General features: G+C 36.3%; 1 protein-coding gene across 5 annotated transcripts in view; it reads left to right on the forward strand.

Annotated features, from left to right (window-relative positions):
• Positions 1-19,478, forward strand: part of CEP70 (centrosomal protein 70) — a 67,212-nt gene that overhangs the window by 15,520 nt on the left and 32,214 nt on the right. For all 5 annotated transcript variants that reach the window (XM_054700787.1, XM_037525903.2, XM_054700790.1 and 2 more), the window contains exons 4-8: positions 1,101-1,191; positions 1,296-1,419; positions 1,732-1,912; positions 9,300-9,469; positions 14,782-14,838. In XM_054700787.1, the coding sequence (XP_054556762.1) occupies positions 1,101-1,191; positions 1,296-1,419; positions 1,732-1,912; positions 9,300-9,469; positions 14,782-14,838 (623 nt within the window). The remainder of the gene's footprint in view (positions 1-1,100; positions 1,192-1,295; positions 1,420-1,731; positions 1,913-9,299; positions 9,470-14,781; positions 14,839-19,478) is intronic.

Here is a 19,478-nt window from a genome sequence, read left to right on the forward strand (position 1 = left end):
CGTCTTTCTTTCTCTTTCTTTTTTCTTTTTTTTAGAGATTTATTTATGCATACAAGAACTGGGGTCTAGGCCAGAGGTCCAGGGGCTGAGAGAATACACCAGAGACAGAGTGGGGAGCAGAACAGGTGCATTTACTGAAATATACTGCTGAGGGGAGCATTGGGGGAGACGGGAGAGGCCTGCTGCGCCATGTGGGTTAGCTTCCTGCCAGGGATTGGGCTTTGAGCTCATGGGGCAGTGGCTGCCTGCCAATAGCTTGATAGCGCTGAGACCTTAATCCCTGTGCCATCAGGGAAGCCCGACACATTTCTTCACTTTTAATTAATATAGCCTAGTTTTATGCTGTTTATTTTGACTGAGGCATGATCTGCTTCAGTTACATCAAAAATTTGAGATCTGTTTGGCTCACTGGAGTTATAAGGCCTTTTTGTTATTATTTTATCTTAAGGCCTATATATGAATATCCTGGATTTGGGTAATGGAATTATTTGTGCTTAGTTACAATCTTCTAGTTTCCTAATTTTGTTAAAAGCAGTAACATCTATCAAGAAGATGTGGTACATATACACAGTGGAATATTACTCAGCAATCAAAAAAGATAAACTCATGCAATTTGCAGCAACATGGATGGAGCTGGAAGGGATCAAGCTCAGTGAAATAAGCCAGAAAGAAAAAGAAAAATACCGGATGGTATCTCTCACTCATAGCAAGAATTTAGTAAACCTAAATAAGGGACCAGGAGAAAGACTAATTATAATAAAGTAAAAATCAAAATTAACAAGCAACTATAAGTCAGAGACAAACTACCGGGGCAGAGGGAGATGGGGTGGAGCAGGAGGGATTACGGTCAAAATAAGTGGGGTGGGAATTACATGGGGACTATAACCAAGATGAAAAAGCATACATTGTGCAAAAATGAAAAATGATGTAAAAAATATATAAAATAAAAAGCAATAACATGTTTTAATTTTAATCATTCTGTGGCCATAAAAATTCATATAAAAACTTTTGGAGAAAAAGTTCTGTTTTCTGAAAACAAAGGAAATTATATATTAATAGGTACATCTTCATTTTATATTTTTCTCCTTTTGTAATTGTAGCAGGAAGAAGCAGAATGGGAAAGTATAAGTGTTATGTTGATGATGCATGGCTTAAGACCTTTATCTCTAGTCAAAAGAACAGATCTTAAAGGTAATCTGATCCTATTCTTGCACCTTACAGTAAAAAGCTTCCTTTTTCTTTACTTTTTTTACCTTACCTTTGTTTTTGCTATCTGTTACATTTTTAAAATGTAGATCTCATCATTTTTGACAAACAGTCATCACAAAGGATGAGACAGAATTTGAAAACATTGATGGAAGAAACAACACGTCAACAGAATATGATCCGTGAGCTCATAGAAATTAATCAGCAACTTAAGTAAGAAAATGTAAAAAAAATCTCTTTTGAATTATTTGTGCATAAGTGGTATGCATCCTAACTATTAACTGCCTTTGGAAGGAATCTTGAAATTTTATATTCCTTTTAATTAAAAATATTTTCATTAGATAAATCAATTGGTAATAGTTTAGGTATAATGGGGCCCTTTATCTTGTAAGATGGAAATTTTAAGACTGACTACAAAGAAATTTTAGAAATTCATTTAGAAATTCAAAGAAATTTTGATGAAAATGTTTGTTAATGTGATTTATTTTTATTATTAATGGGGGGAATATGTATGTCTTTTATTAGAAATGAACTTCAGCTAGAACAATGCCGAGCAGCAAATCAGGAACAACGAGCTAATGACTTGGAACAAATTATGGAGAGTGTAAAAGCCAAAATTGGTGAATTAGAGGATGAATCCCTAAATAGGGTTTGTCAACAACAGAATAAAATACAAGACCTTCAAAAGGAGCAGAAAGCTTTACAGGTACTGAGTTACAAAGTACTTACTTGATAGTGCTAAAACAACTCATCAAGACACGGTTGCTTGATTCAGTGGCCCTTACCTACTTTATCTGTCAAGGAAGGTTTCCTTCCTTGAAATTTTTTCTTTGCTTACTTTTTCAGAATATCCTTTCTTCTGGTTCAACTTTTATGGTCATTCTTTACGTCCTTTGTTGATGTTTCTCATCTACTTGTTTGTGTTGGAATTCCCCAATACTCCTTAAACCTTTTTAACTCTCGTGGTGATTATCAGTCTAATTCATAGCATCTAACTTAAATCTGTATCCCAGACCTCTTCCCTTACTTCTAGACTCATGTCCTGCAGCCCATTTGATATCTCTGTGCATGTCTAGTAGGCATCTAGAACTTGTCTAAAGCTGAGTCCTGAATTTCCTCCCCAAACTTTTGTCTCTTGGTCTCTGCTGTGATCCATGTCCCCTTCATTTCTCTCCTGCTTGGTTTCTGAGCTTTCAACTTTTCCTTTTTCAGTGTTCTGTCAACAGCAGCCTAGTACCTTCCAAAGACTTCCCCTTTTCTTTTAGAGGAAAATCCAAGAATCTTACCATGACCTCTAGGGCAAATTTCCGTCTATTTTATTTAAGATTAAAAGAGTGTTGGTTTATTAGTAGTAGTGGATGCTTAATAAATATTTGAATTACATTTACTTGACATTTATATGGAATATGCTTTGTGATTATGAGTTATTTTGTTACTTTTCTTTTTAGGTAAATAGCAATATTAAAACAGTGAATACTTAATTTCCTATTTTAAAAAACTTTATTGGTGTTTATTGTGATTAAAAGAAATAAGGTTTTTTTAGTGATAAACAGTGTTATTTGAGATATTACAGATCTTTACAAAGAGTACATCAGTATAAACATTAAATTTTTACTTTAAAACAGTTTATGTTGGTACAATGCTATATGTACCTGTACCAGTGATACAGGCTGCCTAAAAATGACGTCTAATAATGCAGGGTCTGTATGTATGTTCCTTCAGTTTATGTTGGCAGCTTTGGTAGGATGGATGAGCTAATATAAATTCCAGGGGTCCAAGAGAATCAGGTATAACTAGTGAGTTTTCTGGTATGAGGATAGAGGTAGCTGGTGTTCTGCCCTCATTTGGGTTGCTAGCTTGGGGTGGGCAGTGCTGGATCTGCTGCTGTGATCCTAACTCCAGAAGATCCTATCATTCTTTGATGGTCAGAGCAGTTTGTTACTCATTAGTTAACACAATACTCTGCCATTAGAAAGTTATATTTTTAGGTTTGCTGTATAAGGTTGTTTTCATCATGAATGGTACATTATAAAATTCCTCTAAAAAAAAGGAAGTTTAGAAAATTTTCTATGTGTGCTTGGTTTTGGCTTGCTCTCAGATATAGAACATGTGGTAACCTGAACCGCTTTAACTGATCAACTTACTGATGTGAGGATGCAGCCATCAGGAGCTCTGACGGACCTGGCTCCTTGGCTGGCAAGTTGTTGAGGGTGGGGAAGACCAGTGTTCTTTTTTTGAGAAAGATTTTCCTCTTTTCAAAGAGGTTGATGCATATATAATTGCAAAGTAAGTTAGAACATCAGACTTACAAATTTACCGGGGTTTTAGGGACTTCCAAGAACAGATGCTTGAGGGTTCATTGGTAAGAGGTGACTTGAATGCAGCAACAGATTTTTCCATCAAGCAATTCCATTTGTCAGAAATGATTTATGGTGTTACAAACTTTTTGTTTTAGGCCCCAGATATTTGCTACTTAGCTTGTAAATTGGTCAGAGGAGGTCTCATGTTCCAGTCTGCAATGGAGTGGGACAGATGGAATTGAAGATACCTGGTGTTGGGAAAGCATATCATGCTAATTTGATCAAATAAAATTAGGTGGTTGGTTTTTTTTTTTTCAGTCCTGAAAGGGTACTTTTTATAAAGGTCAAAGAAATTGACAAACTGAAGGTATTGGGTGCCTCTCAATGTTGCTTGGTTGCCCCATTCTATTGCAGACTAGTCATACATCAGGTTCCACACTGCTCGATATGTGCTTTCTTGGGACAAATGGAAATGCCCCTAGAGAATAATTATATCACAGTTAAGGCACATTCTTTTTCTGGTATACAGCCATTCCCAATTTCATTTTATTTTTTATTTTTTTAAAGATTTATTTATTTATTTATACAAGCACTGGGTACAGTCAGAAGCGTGAAAGGGTGAGAGAATTCACCAGAGCCAGAGTGGGGAACAGAACAGGCAGACTGACAAGATAAACTGCTGAGGGGAGGAGCGAGTGTGGCAGGAGAGGTCTGCACGCCATGTCGCCGGTGGCCAGGGATCAAACTGGTGCTGCAGAGGCTGCGGGCAGTTTCGCAATCCAGCACTCAACCACTGCGCCACCAGGGGAGGCCCCATTCCCAATTTTAGAATGGTTTAGTGCAGCATCTTTTGCAGTTGGGAGAAAGGAAACATTGATTTCTTTGTATGTGGCAAAGAGGTCAGGGAAATCAACAGATCTTTGACAATATTTTGCAAGATTGTTGGTGAAATGCAGAAACCAAAAGACAATATTGCATTTGTAGTTTCTATTTCTGCAGTGCAGTTTCCCTTTATACTTAGACCAGTGTGTTGACTTTTTTGAATATAGTTTTATAAACTTTTGGGCACTCTTAAGTTCTAAGCAGATAAATTCTTTTTAGTTTTAAGTCACTGTGATCTGTATCAGGATATAATTCTCCCTCTTTGCAAGATTGATGGTGCTAGGGAATACATGGTTCAGGAATTGATTTTTAGTAATCTTTCAGTGAAGAATAAAATATACATTCTTCTCAAAATCAAATGTTACCTTGTGATTTTTTTTTACAGATTTATTTATTTATGCATACAAGAGCTGGGGTACAGGCCAGAGATGCGGGGGGTGAGTGGATTCACCAGAGACAGAGTGGGGAACAGACAGACTGACTGAAACACACTGCTGAGGGGAACAGCGGGCGAGGCAGGAGAGGTCTGCTTCGCCATGTGGGTTGCTCCCTGGACAGCTGGGGATCGAACTCATACTGCAGAGGCTGCGGATTGCTTCATAGTGCGGTGCTTAACCTCTTATGCCACCAGGGAGCCCCCCTACCTTGTAATTTTTAACTTATTCCATGACAGTGCAGCAATTAGTTTCACCAGTCCCCATCTTAAATTATTGGAATTTAATTGAAGTACTTCAATTCCATATTTATTTTTTATTTTTAAATATATTTACTACTTAAATTGAAATAACATTATTTCTCTCCTGTTTTTTAAATTTTTAAAAGGCAGGAATTATATACCTACTGCCCTAATTCTTTTTTTTTTAAAAATTATTTATATACACTTTATGTCATTATTCTTTTTTTTAAAAGATTTTTTAAATTTATACAAGAACCAGGGAACAGGCCAGATGCGCAGGAGGGTGAGAGGATTCACCAGAGGCAGAGCGGGGAACAGAACAGGCAGACTGACGAAATACACTGCTGAGGGGAGCAGCGGGTGAGGCAGAAGAAGTCTGCCTGGCCATGTGGGATTCTCGCCAGCCAGCCGGGATCTAACCAGCGCTGCAGAGGCTGCAGACAGCTTCACAGCACGGCGCTCAACCACCTGCGCCACCAGGAGAGGCCCCATTATTCATTTTTTTAATGATGATGATTTTAAATTCTCTATCTGGCGGGTAGAAAATTTACTCCATGTCATTGTTGTTGAGTTCTGGTGGCTGATTTTTCTTTTTGTAGTGTTTCCTTCCCCTGAAGGCTTGCTTGGTTATTTGTATTTTTCCTTCTCCCTGTTTGTTTTCTAACTTATTCTATGCGTTGGGACACTGTGCTGCTGGTACTGCAGGCATCTCTTCTGGGTGCTCCTTCTGGAATGTCAGGGATTTGTAGACTGACTCCAGCAGTATTAATGCCAAAACTCCACAAAGGTAGTAATGCTGTGAATATGTTGATTGGCGCTGTCTCTGATGATCCCCTCCCTCTGTATTTACTCAGTTCCAGAGGGGGATGGTGCAGTCCCTAGCTTCCAACAGTGGCGCAGGGGCTGAGCACTCCCGGTGCCGGCAGGTCACCCTGATAGCCCCACTGCCCTAATTCTTTTTTTTTTTATTTTTTTAAAGATTGATTTATTTATGCATACAAGAACTGGGGTACAGGCCAGAGGCGTGGGGAGAGGTGAGAGGATTTACCAGAGACAGAGTGGGGAACAGAACAGCCGGATCTACTGAAATACACTGCTGAGGGGAGCAGCAGGCGAGCCAGGAGAGGTCTGCTGCGCCATGTGGGTATCTCCCTGGCCGGGGATCGAGCTTGTGCTGCTGCAGTGGCTGCGGACTGCCTCCTAGGTTGCGTCTTAACCCCTTGCACCAACAGGGAGGCCCTGCTATGAACATTGATATACAAAATCTGTTCCAGTATCTGCTTTCAGTTTTTTGGGTATATTTCCAGAAGTAGAATTGCTGGGTCATATGGTAATTTTATGTTTAGTTTTTTAAGGAACTGCCATACTATTCTCCAGAGTGTCTGTACCATTTTACATTCCTGCCAGCAATGCACAAAGCTTCCAGTTTCTCCACATCTTCACTTACATTTGTTTTTTGTTTTTTCTACATTAGCCATTCTAATGCATGTGGAATGGTATCTCATTATGATTGTAATTTGCAATTCCCTAATGATTAGTGATAGACATTTTTCATTTGTTTATTGATTGTCTTGTATCTCTATAGAGAAATGCCTCTTCAATTCCTTTCACTATTTTATAATCTGATTTTTTGTTGTTTAGTTTTAGAGGTTCATTATTTATCCTGGTTACTGACTTTCTATCAGATATATTACTAATGAAAAATTTCTCTCATTCGTGGGTTTTCCTCTGACAATGTTCTTTGATGCACAGAAGTTTTTATATTTTTGTCAAGTCCAACTTGTCTATTTTTTCTTGTTGCTTTTGATGTCATATTCAAGAAATGATTGCCAAATGCAATGTCATGAAGCTTTTGCCCCATATCTTTTTTAAAGAGTCTTATAGTTTGGACACTATATTTAGATCTTTGTTCTATTTTGTTACTTTTTGTATGTATTATGAGTCCAACTTCATTTATGTTCTCTTAGGTAGCCAGTTTTCCAAACATTTTTTTGTTAAAAATAGTCTGTTCTGTCCCCACTTAATAGCTTTGGCACCCTTGTTATTTTACCATATATGTGCAGGATTATTTTTGTAGTCTGAATGCCATTCTTTTGATTCTATATCTCTCTTTATTCCAGTACCGCATTATTTTGATAACTATAGCTTTGTAATAAATGTTGAAATCAGTGTGAGAGTATTAACTTTTTTCTTTTCAAGATTGTTTTGACTATTCAGGGTTACTTGAGATTCCAAATGAACGTGAGAGTGAATTTTCCTATTTCTGCAAAAATGTTATTGGATTTTGAATAGGGATTGCATTGAATCTGTAAATTGGTTTGGGTAGTATTGACATCTTGACAACATTAAGTTTTCTAATTTATGAACACAAGATGTTTATGAACACAGGAATTATTTCCTTGTGTCGTCCTCAAATTTTTTCCAGTAACCTTTTGTAATTTTGAATGTATAAATCTTTAGCCTTCTTGGTTATGTTTATCCCCAGCTATTTCTTTTTGATGCCATTGTAAATAGAAGTGTTAATTGTTATTAATTTCCTCTTGGATTGTTCACTGTTAATGTGTAGAAATGTGTTTGGGTTTTGTGTTGACTTTGTGTCCTGCTATTTTGCTGAATTAATTTATTCCAACAGATTTTTGTTATGGAATTTTTAGGGTTTTTATTTTTTTACATATATTATCAAATTAGCTGTGATGATAATTTTACTTTTTCTTTTCCAAATTTGGATACTTATTATTTTTCTTGCCTGTTTAGAACTTGCAGTACTGTGTTGAAGGGAAGTGGCAAACTCGGGCAACCTTGCCTTAAGCCTGATCTTAGAAGAGAAGCTTTTAGTCTTTCATATCATTGACTATGTTTGCTGTGAGTTTTTCAAATTTGGCTTTTATTATGATGAAGTGGTTTTTTTCTATTCTTAGTTTGTTGGATGTTTTTATAAATGTGTGTTGGATTTTGTTGAATGCTTTTTCTGCACCAATTGATTTAATTTTCCCCCTTCGTTTCATTAATATGGTATATTACCCTTTAATTTTCATGTTGAGCTAGTCTTGCATTCCAGGAATAATTCCCACTTTGTCATGATATGTAATTCTTTCAATATGTCACTGAATTTGGTTTGTTAGTATTTTGTTGAGGACTTTTGCATCAATGTTTATAAGGGATGTTGGTTTGTAGTTCTCTTGTATTGGCTAGTTTTGGTATCAAGGTAATGCTTGCCTTATAGAGTGACCGAGTTGTTATGTGGTTGATTCTTGTATATTGTCCTTATATCATGCAACTTTACGAAGCCTGTCTTGTATTTTAGTTTCATGGCTAAATTATAGAAGAGGTGAAACTAGCACCCATGTCATTTGACTACAAAGGCCCTAACTGGCTTCCAGGGTGGGTGGAGATAGACTATCAGTCCTGGGTGTAACTGATGGTTATTGGGGAATGGTATGGTACCAGAAGCTAGTCCTCTTTTCCCTGAGGTTCTCTATCAGCACACTCAGCATTATAGGCAGGTGAGTATGTGTTTAAACATGGCATCTTCTTCTGAAAGTAGTATGTTCTAGTAACAATTGGGGATAGGGTTTCTTTCTGAGCTTTATGAAAAATATATTAATAACTGTGGTGGCACTGTGGACCATGAGTTTTCAAAGGGCAGTGAAGGACAGAAGTAGGAAATTGAGTAGCCAGGCCAGTGGTATTTCACTGAAGGTAGAAGAGTGTCCAAGATTTATGTTCCTTGTAAAAATCTTGGGGCATATATTATTTTGTAATGACTTCCTGGTTAGGTATATATTTGGTTAGGTTTGCAGTCTCCTGCATTGTGTCTAAGTTGATTTTACCATCTGAAATCCTGAATTATTGATGACATAAGAATCTTAATTCCTAGTCCTTTCCTGATTACTGTTTTCTTTTAAACCTACACATAAAATTATATCAGTTTTATAGAGATTTTTAAATTTGTTATGAATTAATGATGATCTTGTAATGCAGTGATAAAACTCTTAATAGCCATGCAACTGTAAGCGTTGTATTCCCACACTTTACAACTATTTTGCTTAATTTTGCAATTATGACATATTAATGCTCCTGGAACTTACACCCAATTAAAAACAACCTCAATACTGAAGTTCTTGAGTGAAGCAGCTTAATAGAAACTGTGAAGATGTCTTTATGTACGACATTGTTAGGACAGCATCTCATAGATATACACATCATAATTATGTTTCTTAAAAAATTTCTTGCAGGATAAATGTCAGCGTTATAAGAAAAACCGAATGGAACAACAAGAAACTATTACTTCTTTGCAAAAGGATATCTATAGATTAACAAAGGCGGACGAAGAACGCATTGCCACTCAAAACAGAGTGTTTTCCTATCTCTGCCAAAGAGTTCCTAATACCATCTTGGATAGACAGTAATGTTTACTACATAAATTAATATGTAGCTAGATGCTGGATTCATTATTTTTTAAAAAACTGAATTTCTTTTGTCTTGGGAATAGCTAGCTCTTATAAATTGGAGGAATTTTCTCGTCCCTCTTCTCTGCTTTTTTTTTTTTTTTTTTTGTCATTAACTTGTCAAAGAAACTGGTCAGTTGTCCGGGAGAAGTACATGGTATATATGTCTATTTGCTTTCTTATGTCATTTAGTTTACTCTTCTGTTTACTGTATTTCTTCTAAGCCAGAAGTTTGTGGTAAATTTAGATTCAAGTATTTTTGGCAAAATTCAGGCATGGTAATTGTGCTATTTGAACATCAGGAGGCACATAATGTCTACTTGAGCCACTCTTGGGGTGCTAAGATTGTTCAGAAGATTAAATGGAAACAGTCTGACCCTTCTATTATCTTGCAAAATGGTGATTTTTTTCAATTTTGCTATTTTCCTTTTTTATTTTTTATTTTCTGGATTCCTCCCATTAAAAAACCAACCTTTCCTATTGACTAGGGACTATTAATAATAATAATAATAATAATAATAATAATAATAATAAATAAATGCCCTGGATTCCACCCATTAAAAAACCAATCTTTCCTATTGACTAGGGACTATTAATTAATAATAATTAATAAATGCCCTATGTGGTTTGTTACAGAGAAGGTAGTATCAGCACAATCAGTGCTCAGTTCTTTCATCTTAATCTCCACTCTTTAAAGAGAGGACTTGATACCGTGGTGATTTCTGATGACAAGCAATAAGATTGTTTATTTGTGGCTTGGTCTCTCTCTTTTTTTTTTTTTTTTTAAATCACTCATGGGTTTGCAAATAAAGCTATCCTGTCTCTGATTATTGGGAACTTTTTCATGGTAGTACTATATTTTTTTGACTGAACTCTATTAAGCCTTGTTAAATTTCTTGGTTTTAGGCAAGAGTGTACATCTTGTACTTTTTTTGTCCTAGAGCTTTGTTGAAGAATGGAATCATATATGTTAAAATGAACATTAAACATTTTATTTTTTCAAAGATTTATTTATGCATACAAGAACTGGGGTATAGGCCGGACGTGTGGGGGGTGAGAGGAGACAGAGTGTGGAACAGAACTGGCGGATTGACTGAAATACACTGCTGAGGGGAGCAGCAGGCGAGTCAGGAGAGGTCTGCGCCATGTGGGTTGCTCCCCGGCTGGCCGGGGATCGAACTCGTGGTGCAGTGGTTGCAGATAGCTTCATAGTTTGCATCTTAACCCCATGCGCCACCAGGGAGGCCCGAACATTAAACATTTAAAATTAAATTTAAAATTAATTACACATTTCTCAAAAGGAGTTAGGGTTCTTTTAAGTCAGAAATGCTGACTCAGAGACCACAGTTTGGGTATTGGAGTTGCTTATTTATTATACGCTGTCATTGACATCAGACTTTTCCAGTGGAGAGTATTTGGAACTACATTCTGGGGTGGGCCGGTGGTGGGGGGGGGGTCAATTTTTTTTTTTCTAGCTGAAGATGACATTATAGGATCTCTGATCTGATTTTAATTTTTAACTCACACTGAAAAATTTTATTACTAAGGACATAATTTTTATTTGCTATATCCTGTAATATGTAAAAATAGTTTCAAGATAAAAATACCAGAATTACTGCTAACAATAGGCCTCCTGAGTGAAATTTAAATTTCTTTACAAGGATCTTTAACAATATATATTCCAGAGTGAATAATATATTCCATTATGGATAGTTTTCTATGTGTGTTTGTGTATCACCAAATGATCAATAATATGCGGTTAAGTTTACTTGTTTCAATTTGTTTTCAATTTCAGGGAGTACTTTTTAATTATTTACTTTTGAATATATATGCATTTCTGCAATTCCAAAGGCAAAACAATAATTACTTAAATTGTGTTTTCATTACTGTCTCCTTAACCTTATTCCTTACCTACTACTATCCATGTTTCAGGTTATCTTTAGCAAATACAAGCAATATGGATATTATATTCATACTTCCTCTTTTTGCAAGAAGTAGCATTTATTTTTTTCACTTTACAGATACAGACTTAATACATTTTAACTAACCTCAGTACTTGCATAGTAGGATTTAGTATCTTTACTAATTAGGTATTTCTATTTTAATGTAAAAATAAATGATCTCTTATATACATTATACCAGCTAAACCAAAGACTTTTTTGATAATTGAGAGAATACATACGTATATATACACATATATACATATATATAGCAGATGCTCCAATAATGTGATTTTGTTCCGTGTTGCTTTGTTATGTTAATGAGAAAGAGATAATCCCTGCCCATGTTGAGCAAAATGATATTATTCAAAGACCTGCCTTCATTATATATCATTTTGCTTAAAGTTGTTTTCAAGAACCTTTCCATAACATCGAGTCTTACTACATATCTACACATACAGTTTTCATCTTTTTGAAGTAGGTGCAAGGACAAAATAAAAATAAACTATAATGAATAATTACAATAACAGAATATAGTGAGAATAGGTATGAATAAGAAGTAGCAAAGAAAGAATAATAGGGATAAGAAAGAAAAAAAAGGAAAGAGAAAGATAAATTCTGTAGGAGAAAGAAGATAGTGAAGAGGTGGAGGGGGGATAAAAACAATTAGAATGAATTTGAGAGGGCTAGAGAAAGAGTATTGAGACATCTTAACCATTTGCTAAATGAATTCAAACTAGGTATGAATTTGTGTGATCACCTAGAGATTCTTCACCCTATTTGATTTTTTTTTTTAAAGATTTATTTATTTACGAGCACTAGGTACAGTCAGAAGCATGGGAGGGTGAGAGAATTCACCAGAGCCAGAGTGGGGAGCAGAACAGGCAGAAGGATCGAAGTATACTGCTGAGGGAAGCAGCAGGCGGCAGGAGAGGTCTGCGCACCATGTGGGACCCTTGCTGGTGGCCGGGGATCAAACCGGTGCTACAGAGGCTGCGGGCAGCTTTGCAGCCCAGTTCTCAACCACTGTGCCACCAGGGGAGGCCCCTATTTGATTTTTTATGAAGAAAATTTTCAGTTTGAGGCACAGAATTTAAAAATTGGGAATTTACCTTCGTAGAAATGCATGAGTTGCATTATAGCCATTAACAGCTGTTATCCAAAGTTAGAGGGACTAGGCAAAGCAATCTAGGGCAAACAGATTAGCAAAACCATGATTTTTGCATTTACAGGTCTGATAGTCTAGTTGGGTAGATACATACTGAGATAAGTAAACTATAAGGTAGATTATGGTATGTGCTGATGATGATGCAAATAGGAGACTAAGTTGGTTTGGCAGGAGAGATTAGTTTCCTTTGAAGAAGATGGGCATGACCAGAAAGACATCATGAAAGAGCCAAATTTTAAACCAAACTACTAGGTACTATAGAATTTTAATAGGAAGAGGTGAGGGAAAGGACATTTTAAAGAAGTATGGTGGCAGGAAAACAATGTATTTGGGAATGGCAAGTTGCCCAAGAGGTCTGAAGCCTATGATGTATAGTTGATGGTAAATAGGACACAATATAGAAGGAAAGATATGCTGGAAATTTGAGGGGCTTAATCTCCAGGCTGAAGAGTTTCAGTTCTACTTTATATATAGCAAGATAAAAATTCTCAATTTCTGAGTGAAGAAATTAATCCCACAGAGACATGTTAGTAAGTTAACAGTCTAGGTGACTGCCATTTAGGACAACAGAAGGAAGAGATAACTGAAGAGGTGGGCAGGAATTTTCCAGACTGATTAACTGTAGATGTTGAAAGAAAGAGAGGAGTCTGAAATAACCAGATCTCAAGCTAGGTTTGGGGAAAATCAGGAAGGTTGAACTATAGAGAAGTTTCAAATTTCAGATAAAGAAGAGGCAGAAGGAGTTATGTTTGGATGTCAGCATAACCAAGAAACAATGTATTTCAAGGAGAGGGTGGTCAGAAGGTTACATACTGTCTTATCAGTTTGATTTGCCTCTTCACTGTCTTATTCAGAATTTCCAGTTTTACAGATAAGTGCTTCCTTAAATTTATTGAAGGTAATAGTAGGTGACAATCATGCATGTGAATGAAGTGTGCTATGAAAGGAAAGAAATGAAATGGCAGCGTAAAGGGAAAGCAGATAGTGAGAGGACTTGTGAAGGAGATAAGACCAAAAGCATATTTGCAGGACTAATATGAAGGCTGGTATGTATTAGAATGGGAAAAGGTTGAAGAGAAAGAATAGCCCAGGAAATTACATTAAAAGTACTATTGTCTGAGTTTGCTGTGAAAAAGAAGGATGGGTAAGTTTCCCAGGATAGCAGAGAAATAGTGCAGATCGCTTTGCAATTTTGCTATGATGTGTGTTCTTTCTAGCATTTCACAACAGTAGTGCTTCTGACATTTTGAGATAGTTCATTGTATAAGGTTGTAATGTTCACTGAAGAACTTTTAATGTCCTACCCCTTCTCCAACTTGACAGTGTGACAGTCAACATTGTCCCACAGGTTATGATACCCCCCAGTTAAGAACCTGTAGATGGGCCTCCCCGGTGGCGCAGCGGGTTGAGCGCAGTGCTATGGAGCTATCCGAAGCCTCTGCAGTGCGGGTTTGTTTCCCGCCCAGCCAGGGATATTCCCACATGGCTCGGCAGACCTTTCCTGTCGTGCCCGCTGCTCCCCTCAGCAGTGTTTTCAGTCCGTTTGCCTTTCCTGCTCTCTGCTCTGTCCCTGGTGAATCCTCTCACCCTCCTGCACTTCTGGACTATACCCCAGTTATTGTATAAATAAAAAAATCTTTAAAAAAAAAAAAAGAACCTATAGAGTTCTTTTTCAATATATATGTAAATTCACGTATACTTCTTTAACCAAAATAATGCTGGTAATCAACATTTTCCTTTATCAATGATTAGGACATACAAATATACATTATTTCTTTCTATTTTATTGTTTTCTATAATATGGGTATTCATTATTTAACTTTTCCCATGTTGAATATTTAGATCACTCTGTGTTTTCACTTTCTCAAAGGTGAATTGAGCAGTTTTGTTCATCGTAAGAACTCTGGGCAAATATTTCTGTGGGAATGATTGCTAGAGGTAGAAGTATTGAGGAAAGGAAACATGCATTTAATATATTGAGATAGTGTTTGATTATTTTTCAATCTGTTGAAATTAACAAAATGTATGGATTAGTATAATTCTGACAATCATATACATTTTTAATAACTTGCTCAATCTGTATCTTTATCACTGTAATTTGAAATTGTGTAATATTCCAGTACCACCTTTTGAAAATAATTCATTTTATCTTGTTTTCTAGGTTGCTTTGCCTAATTGATTACTATGAATCTAAAATCAGAAAATTTCAGAAGCAAAGGTACAATTAATCCTATTTTAAATTAAAAATTAAATGTTTAAAGTTATTACCCAGTTATACATGAATCACACTAAAAGTTTTTATACCTGTTTGACACTAAATGAGCTTTGGAAATCTAATATATAACTATGAAATTCTTTTTTGTGAAGAATATTAAAGACTGTATCTTAACTAATGTTAAAATGTATTTTGCATTTATATTAAAATATTTAATTATAACCAAAGTGTTGATCACAGCAAAAATAGTGTTTACTTTTATTTTGTGGAAGTATTACAACTTGTTCTACTGATGTTGTCTCATTACTTACTGAGTATATCCATAAAGTACTTAGGAGTAGATTAGCTGCCTACCAAAGTACAACATAATTACTATGTAGATTTATATGAGCTAAAGGTAAACTGTCTTAGTGAAAAATTTAAGCATATATGGTAAAACACACTTGTCAACTCTGATTAAGGAAATAAAGGGTAAAGCTTACAACAGTGGTCTTTGACTAACCTGAAATAACTGAAAGATATGTAAGACCAAATAATTTAAGGTATTTTAATATAAGTGTTTTCTTACAATAGTAGCAGTTTTGTAACTCTTGCATGACTCAACAACCAGAAAGCATTGGCAAAGTATACAAGATCATTAAATTCATTATCTTCTGTTTCTTTCAACAGTTCCACACAGACATAGCATTTGCACACACATACTAAATAATTTTAATAATTTTATCCATGACATTTTTCATAGTCTGCTTCAGAAAACAACACAGATATTTTCAGTATGTATAATACAATATAACAAAACAATAAGAAAGGAAACAGTGCTTTAAAAAATCCAGTAAATCTGAACTTTTAATAAATGTGAAACACCTTCAGTTGTGATAAAAAATAATGATCTAGCTGAAATTCTTCGAAAGAGATGTAAAATTCAAAAACATATAATACCATGGTTTGATTTTTTTTTTTTAAAGATTTATCTATGCATGCAAGAGCCGGGGTACAGGCCAGAGATGTGGGGGGTGAGAGGATTCACCAGAGACAAAGTGGAGAACAGAACAGGTGGATCGTCTGAAATACACTGCAGAGGGGAGCAGCGGGCAAGTCAGAAGTCTGCCATGCCATGTGGGTAGTCCCTGGCTGGGGATCAAATTCGTGCTGCAGTGGCTGTAGATAGCTTTATAGGGTGCATCTTAATCCCTTGCGCCACCAGGGAGGCCCTTGATTTTTTTTTTTTTTAGAGATTTATTTATTGATTTATACAAGCACTGGGTACAGTCAAAAGTGCGGGAGGGTGAGAGAATTCACCAGAGTCAGAGTGGGGAGCAGAATAGGCAGACTGACGAAATACACTGCTGAGGGGAGCAGTGGGCATGGCAGGAGAGGTCTGCGCACCATGTGGGACCCTCCTCCGGTGGCCGGGGAGCAGCCGGGGATTGAACCGGCTCTGCAGAGGCTGCGGGCAGCTTCGCAACCCAGCGCTTAACCGCTGCGCCACCAGGGAGGCCCCTGTTGTTATTTTTTTACACCGATGAGACAAAACATTTCTTTTTTTTTTTTTTTTAATTTTAATTTTTTTATTTTTATATTCCCCAAGCAATTGCAACCCCTTTATTTTGACCCCAATCCCTCTCTTTTCTAAGGTATTTGTTGAATGCACAATTCATCTACAGATCAAGAAAAGTAGGGCCTCCCCGGTGGAGCAGCGGTTGAGCGCTGGGTTGCGAAGCTGCCCACAGCCTCTGCAGCGCCGGTTTGATCTCCGGCTGCTCCCCGGCCACCAGAGAAGGGTCCCATATGGCGCGCAGATCTCTCCTGCCGCCTGCTGCTCCCCTCAGCAGTGTACTTCGGTCCTTCTGCCTGCTCTGCTCCCCGCTCTGGCTCTGGTGAATTCTTTCACCCTCCTGTGCTTCTGACTGTACCCAGTGCTTGTATAAATAAATAAATAAGTAAATCTTGAAAAAAAAAGAAAAAAAAAAAGTAGTTGCAAATTTGAGTCAATTGATATAAGAAAGGTTCTTTTTTCCTACAGGTTGTTTGCTTAATTGAATATTTTTCACATTTTATAAAATTTGTTTCAGTTTCCTCATAATTTTCCTATAAAATTTCTATAATTGAAATAATTTACCATTTCATCTGAAAATTTTTTTTTTGTGTATGACTTCAAAATGTTTATTAGCTAGCCAAAATCAGAAACTGAGACACTACAAAAAAATCATTTAAAAATTTTTTGTCAGGTAAATAATTCTGATTTTACTGTTTAATTTTTATTCTTTTTTGATTGTTGACAAGAAACTTATCAAATTCACTGTGTATTTGCTGAAAATGCCTCTGCATATTCAGTTTATTTTCCTAAAATATCTTTATATAATAAACTTGAAACAAACAACTTTATTGAGATATAATCCACTTAATTCACTGTTTAAAGTATACTGTACATGGTTGTATTATATTCACATTTGTGCCACCATCATCAATTTTAGAACATGTATATAAGCCCATTGAGAAACCCCATGCTCATTAACAATCGTTCCCCACTTCCTCTACCCTGTGACTTCACATCCTTGCAGTGCAGTCCCTACACAGTGCCTAGTCTACTTTTCCTATGGATATTCCTGTTTTAGTCATTTTACATCAATATATTTCAAATCATACAATATGTGATCATTTGTGACTGGCTTTTACTTTTCATAATGTTTTCAAGGATCATCCATATTATAAATCATGCATCAGTACTTTATTCCTTTTTATGTCTGTATAATAATCTAGTATTGGCTAATTCTTCATTTTGTTTATCCTTTTGTCAGTTGATGGATGTTAGGGTTGTTACTAGTTTGGCGTCATGAATAATGCTGCTGTATCATGTTTAGAAGAATTTGTATAGCCATGTTTTCATTTCTCTTGGATATGTACTTAGGTGTAGAATTGTGGAATCACATGGTAACACTAATTGTTTAACATTTTAACAAACTATCAATCTGTTTTAAAAAGAAGCTGTATTTTCCATTTCTGCTAGCAATGTATGGGGATTGCAGTTTCTTCACATTCTCATCAACACTTATTTGTCTTTTAAATTTTAGCCATGCTAGTGGACTGAAGTGGTATCTTATTGTGTTTTTTTTTTAAAGATTTATTTATGCATACAATAACGGGTACAGGCCAGAGGTGCGGGGGGGTGAGAGGATTCACCAGAGACAGAGTGGGAAACAGGCAGACTGACTGAAGTACACTGCTGAGGGGAGCAATGGGAGACAAGAGAGGTCTCTTGTGCCATGAGGGTAGCTCACTGGCCAGACGGGGGAATTGAACTCCTACTGCTGAGGCTGCAAATAGCTTCACAGTGCTGTGTTAACCCTTGTGCCATGAGGGCGGCCCTCATTGTGTTTTTGATTTGCATTTCCCTAAGGACTAAAGATGTTGAGTGTTGGTGCAGCGGGATGAGCACAGCACTGTGAAGCTGTCCGCAGCCTCTGCAGTGTGGATTCAATTCCTGGCCGGCCAGGGAGATACCCACATGGCGCAGCAGAACTCTCCCGTCTTTCCTGCTGCTCCCCTCAGTAGTGCTTTCGGTCCATCTGCCAGTTCTGCTCCCCGCTCTATCTCTGGTGAATCCTCTCACCCTCCCGCACCTCTAGCCTGTACCCCAGCTCTTGCATAAATAAGTCTTTAAAAAAAAAAAAGATGTTGAGTGCCTTTTCATATGCTTATTGTTAATTTGCATATCTTTTATTGAGAGGTTGCTTGTTTTTTTAATTGAATTATTTGTCTTTGTATTGCTGAGTTTGTAAGAGTTCTCTGTGTAGTCAAGATACAAGTTCTTCATCAATTTTGCTAACATCTCCCATTCTGTGGGTTGACTTTTTGTTCTTGATGTCCTTAGAAGTACAAGAATTTTAAAATTTTGTTGAAGTCCAGTTTAACTTTTTTCTTTTTGTCATTTGTGAACCAGAGGGTTTCTTATTCTGTTTTACAGCAAACTATAATAGCATTCATTTGGAATTTTTTTTAGGGTTATACTGTGTTGGATGCCATTATTTCCATTTGATTCTGTTAAAAAAAATCTGTCCATAGTTATTTTTTAAACTAGAAAAATAGTTCTTATAACTAAAATAAGTATATCAATTTATCAAATCTGATTTATACTGGTATCACCATAAACAACAGTAGATAAATGACCACTACAGTGTTCAGTAAGCACTACAATATTACAAAAAAAATCATTTGAATTGAATTAATTCATGGAGGAGACTAAACTGGTGGTATGTATATGTAGTACTACAAACCATGCACATTCCCAGTGCATAGGAGGTTACAATGGTAATATGTTACCTGATGTAACAGTTAAGGGAAGGACTATAGTTCTAAATAATAAAGTTGTGTTTAACAGAAAAAATATTTTACACTGCTTCAGTTTTTAATTTTTAATAAAAATAAAAGTTTAGTTCTTCAGTCAGCTATATTTCAGGTGCTTATTACCCACATGAAACTTGGTTACTACATAGAAGAGCCCAGTGTTAGTTTAACAGGATTATTAAAAATATAGTGCTGATTTTTTAGCATTTTGTAGATCACTGAGTATTTTAATATCTCATTTACTTTCACACCAGTTCTGTGAGATAGATGTAATAATATCTCTGTTTTACATGTGAGAA

The sequence above is a fragment of the Talpa occidentalis genome, unplaced genomic scaffold (assembly GCF_014898055.3).
Source record: "Talpa occidentalis isolate TD23 unplaced genomic scaffold, MPIMG_talOcc4v2.1 talOcc4.4, whole genome shotgun sequence".
In the NCBI taxonomy this organism is placed as follows: domain Eukaryota; kingdom Metazoa; phylum Chordata; class Mammalia; order Eulipotyphla; family Talpidae; genus Talpa; species Talpa occidentalis.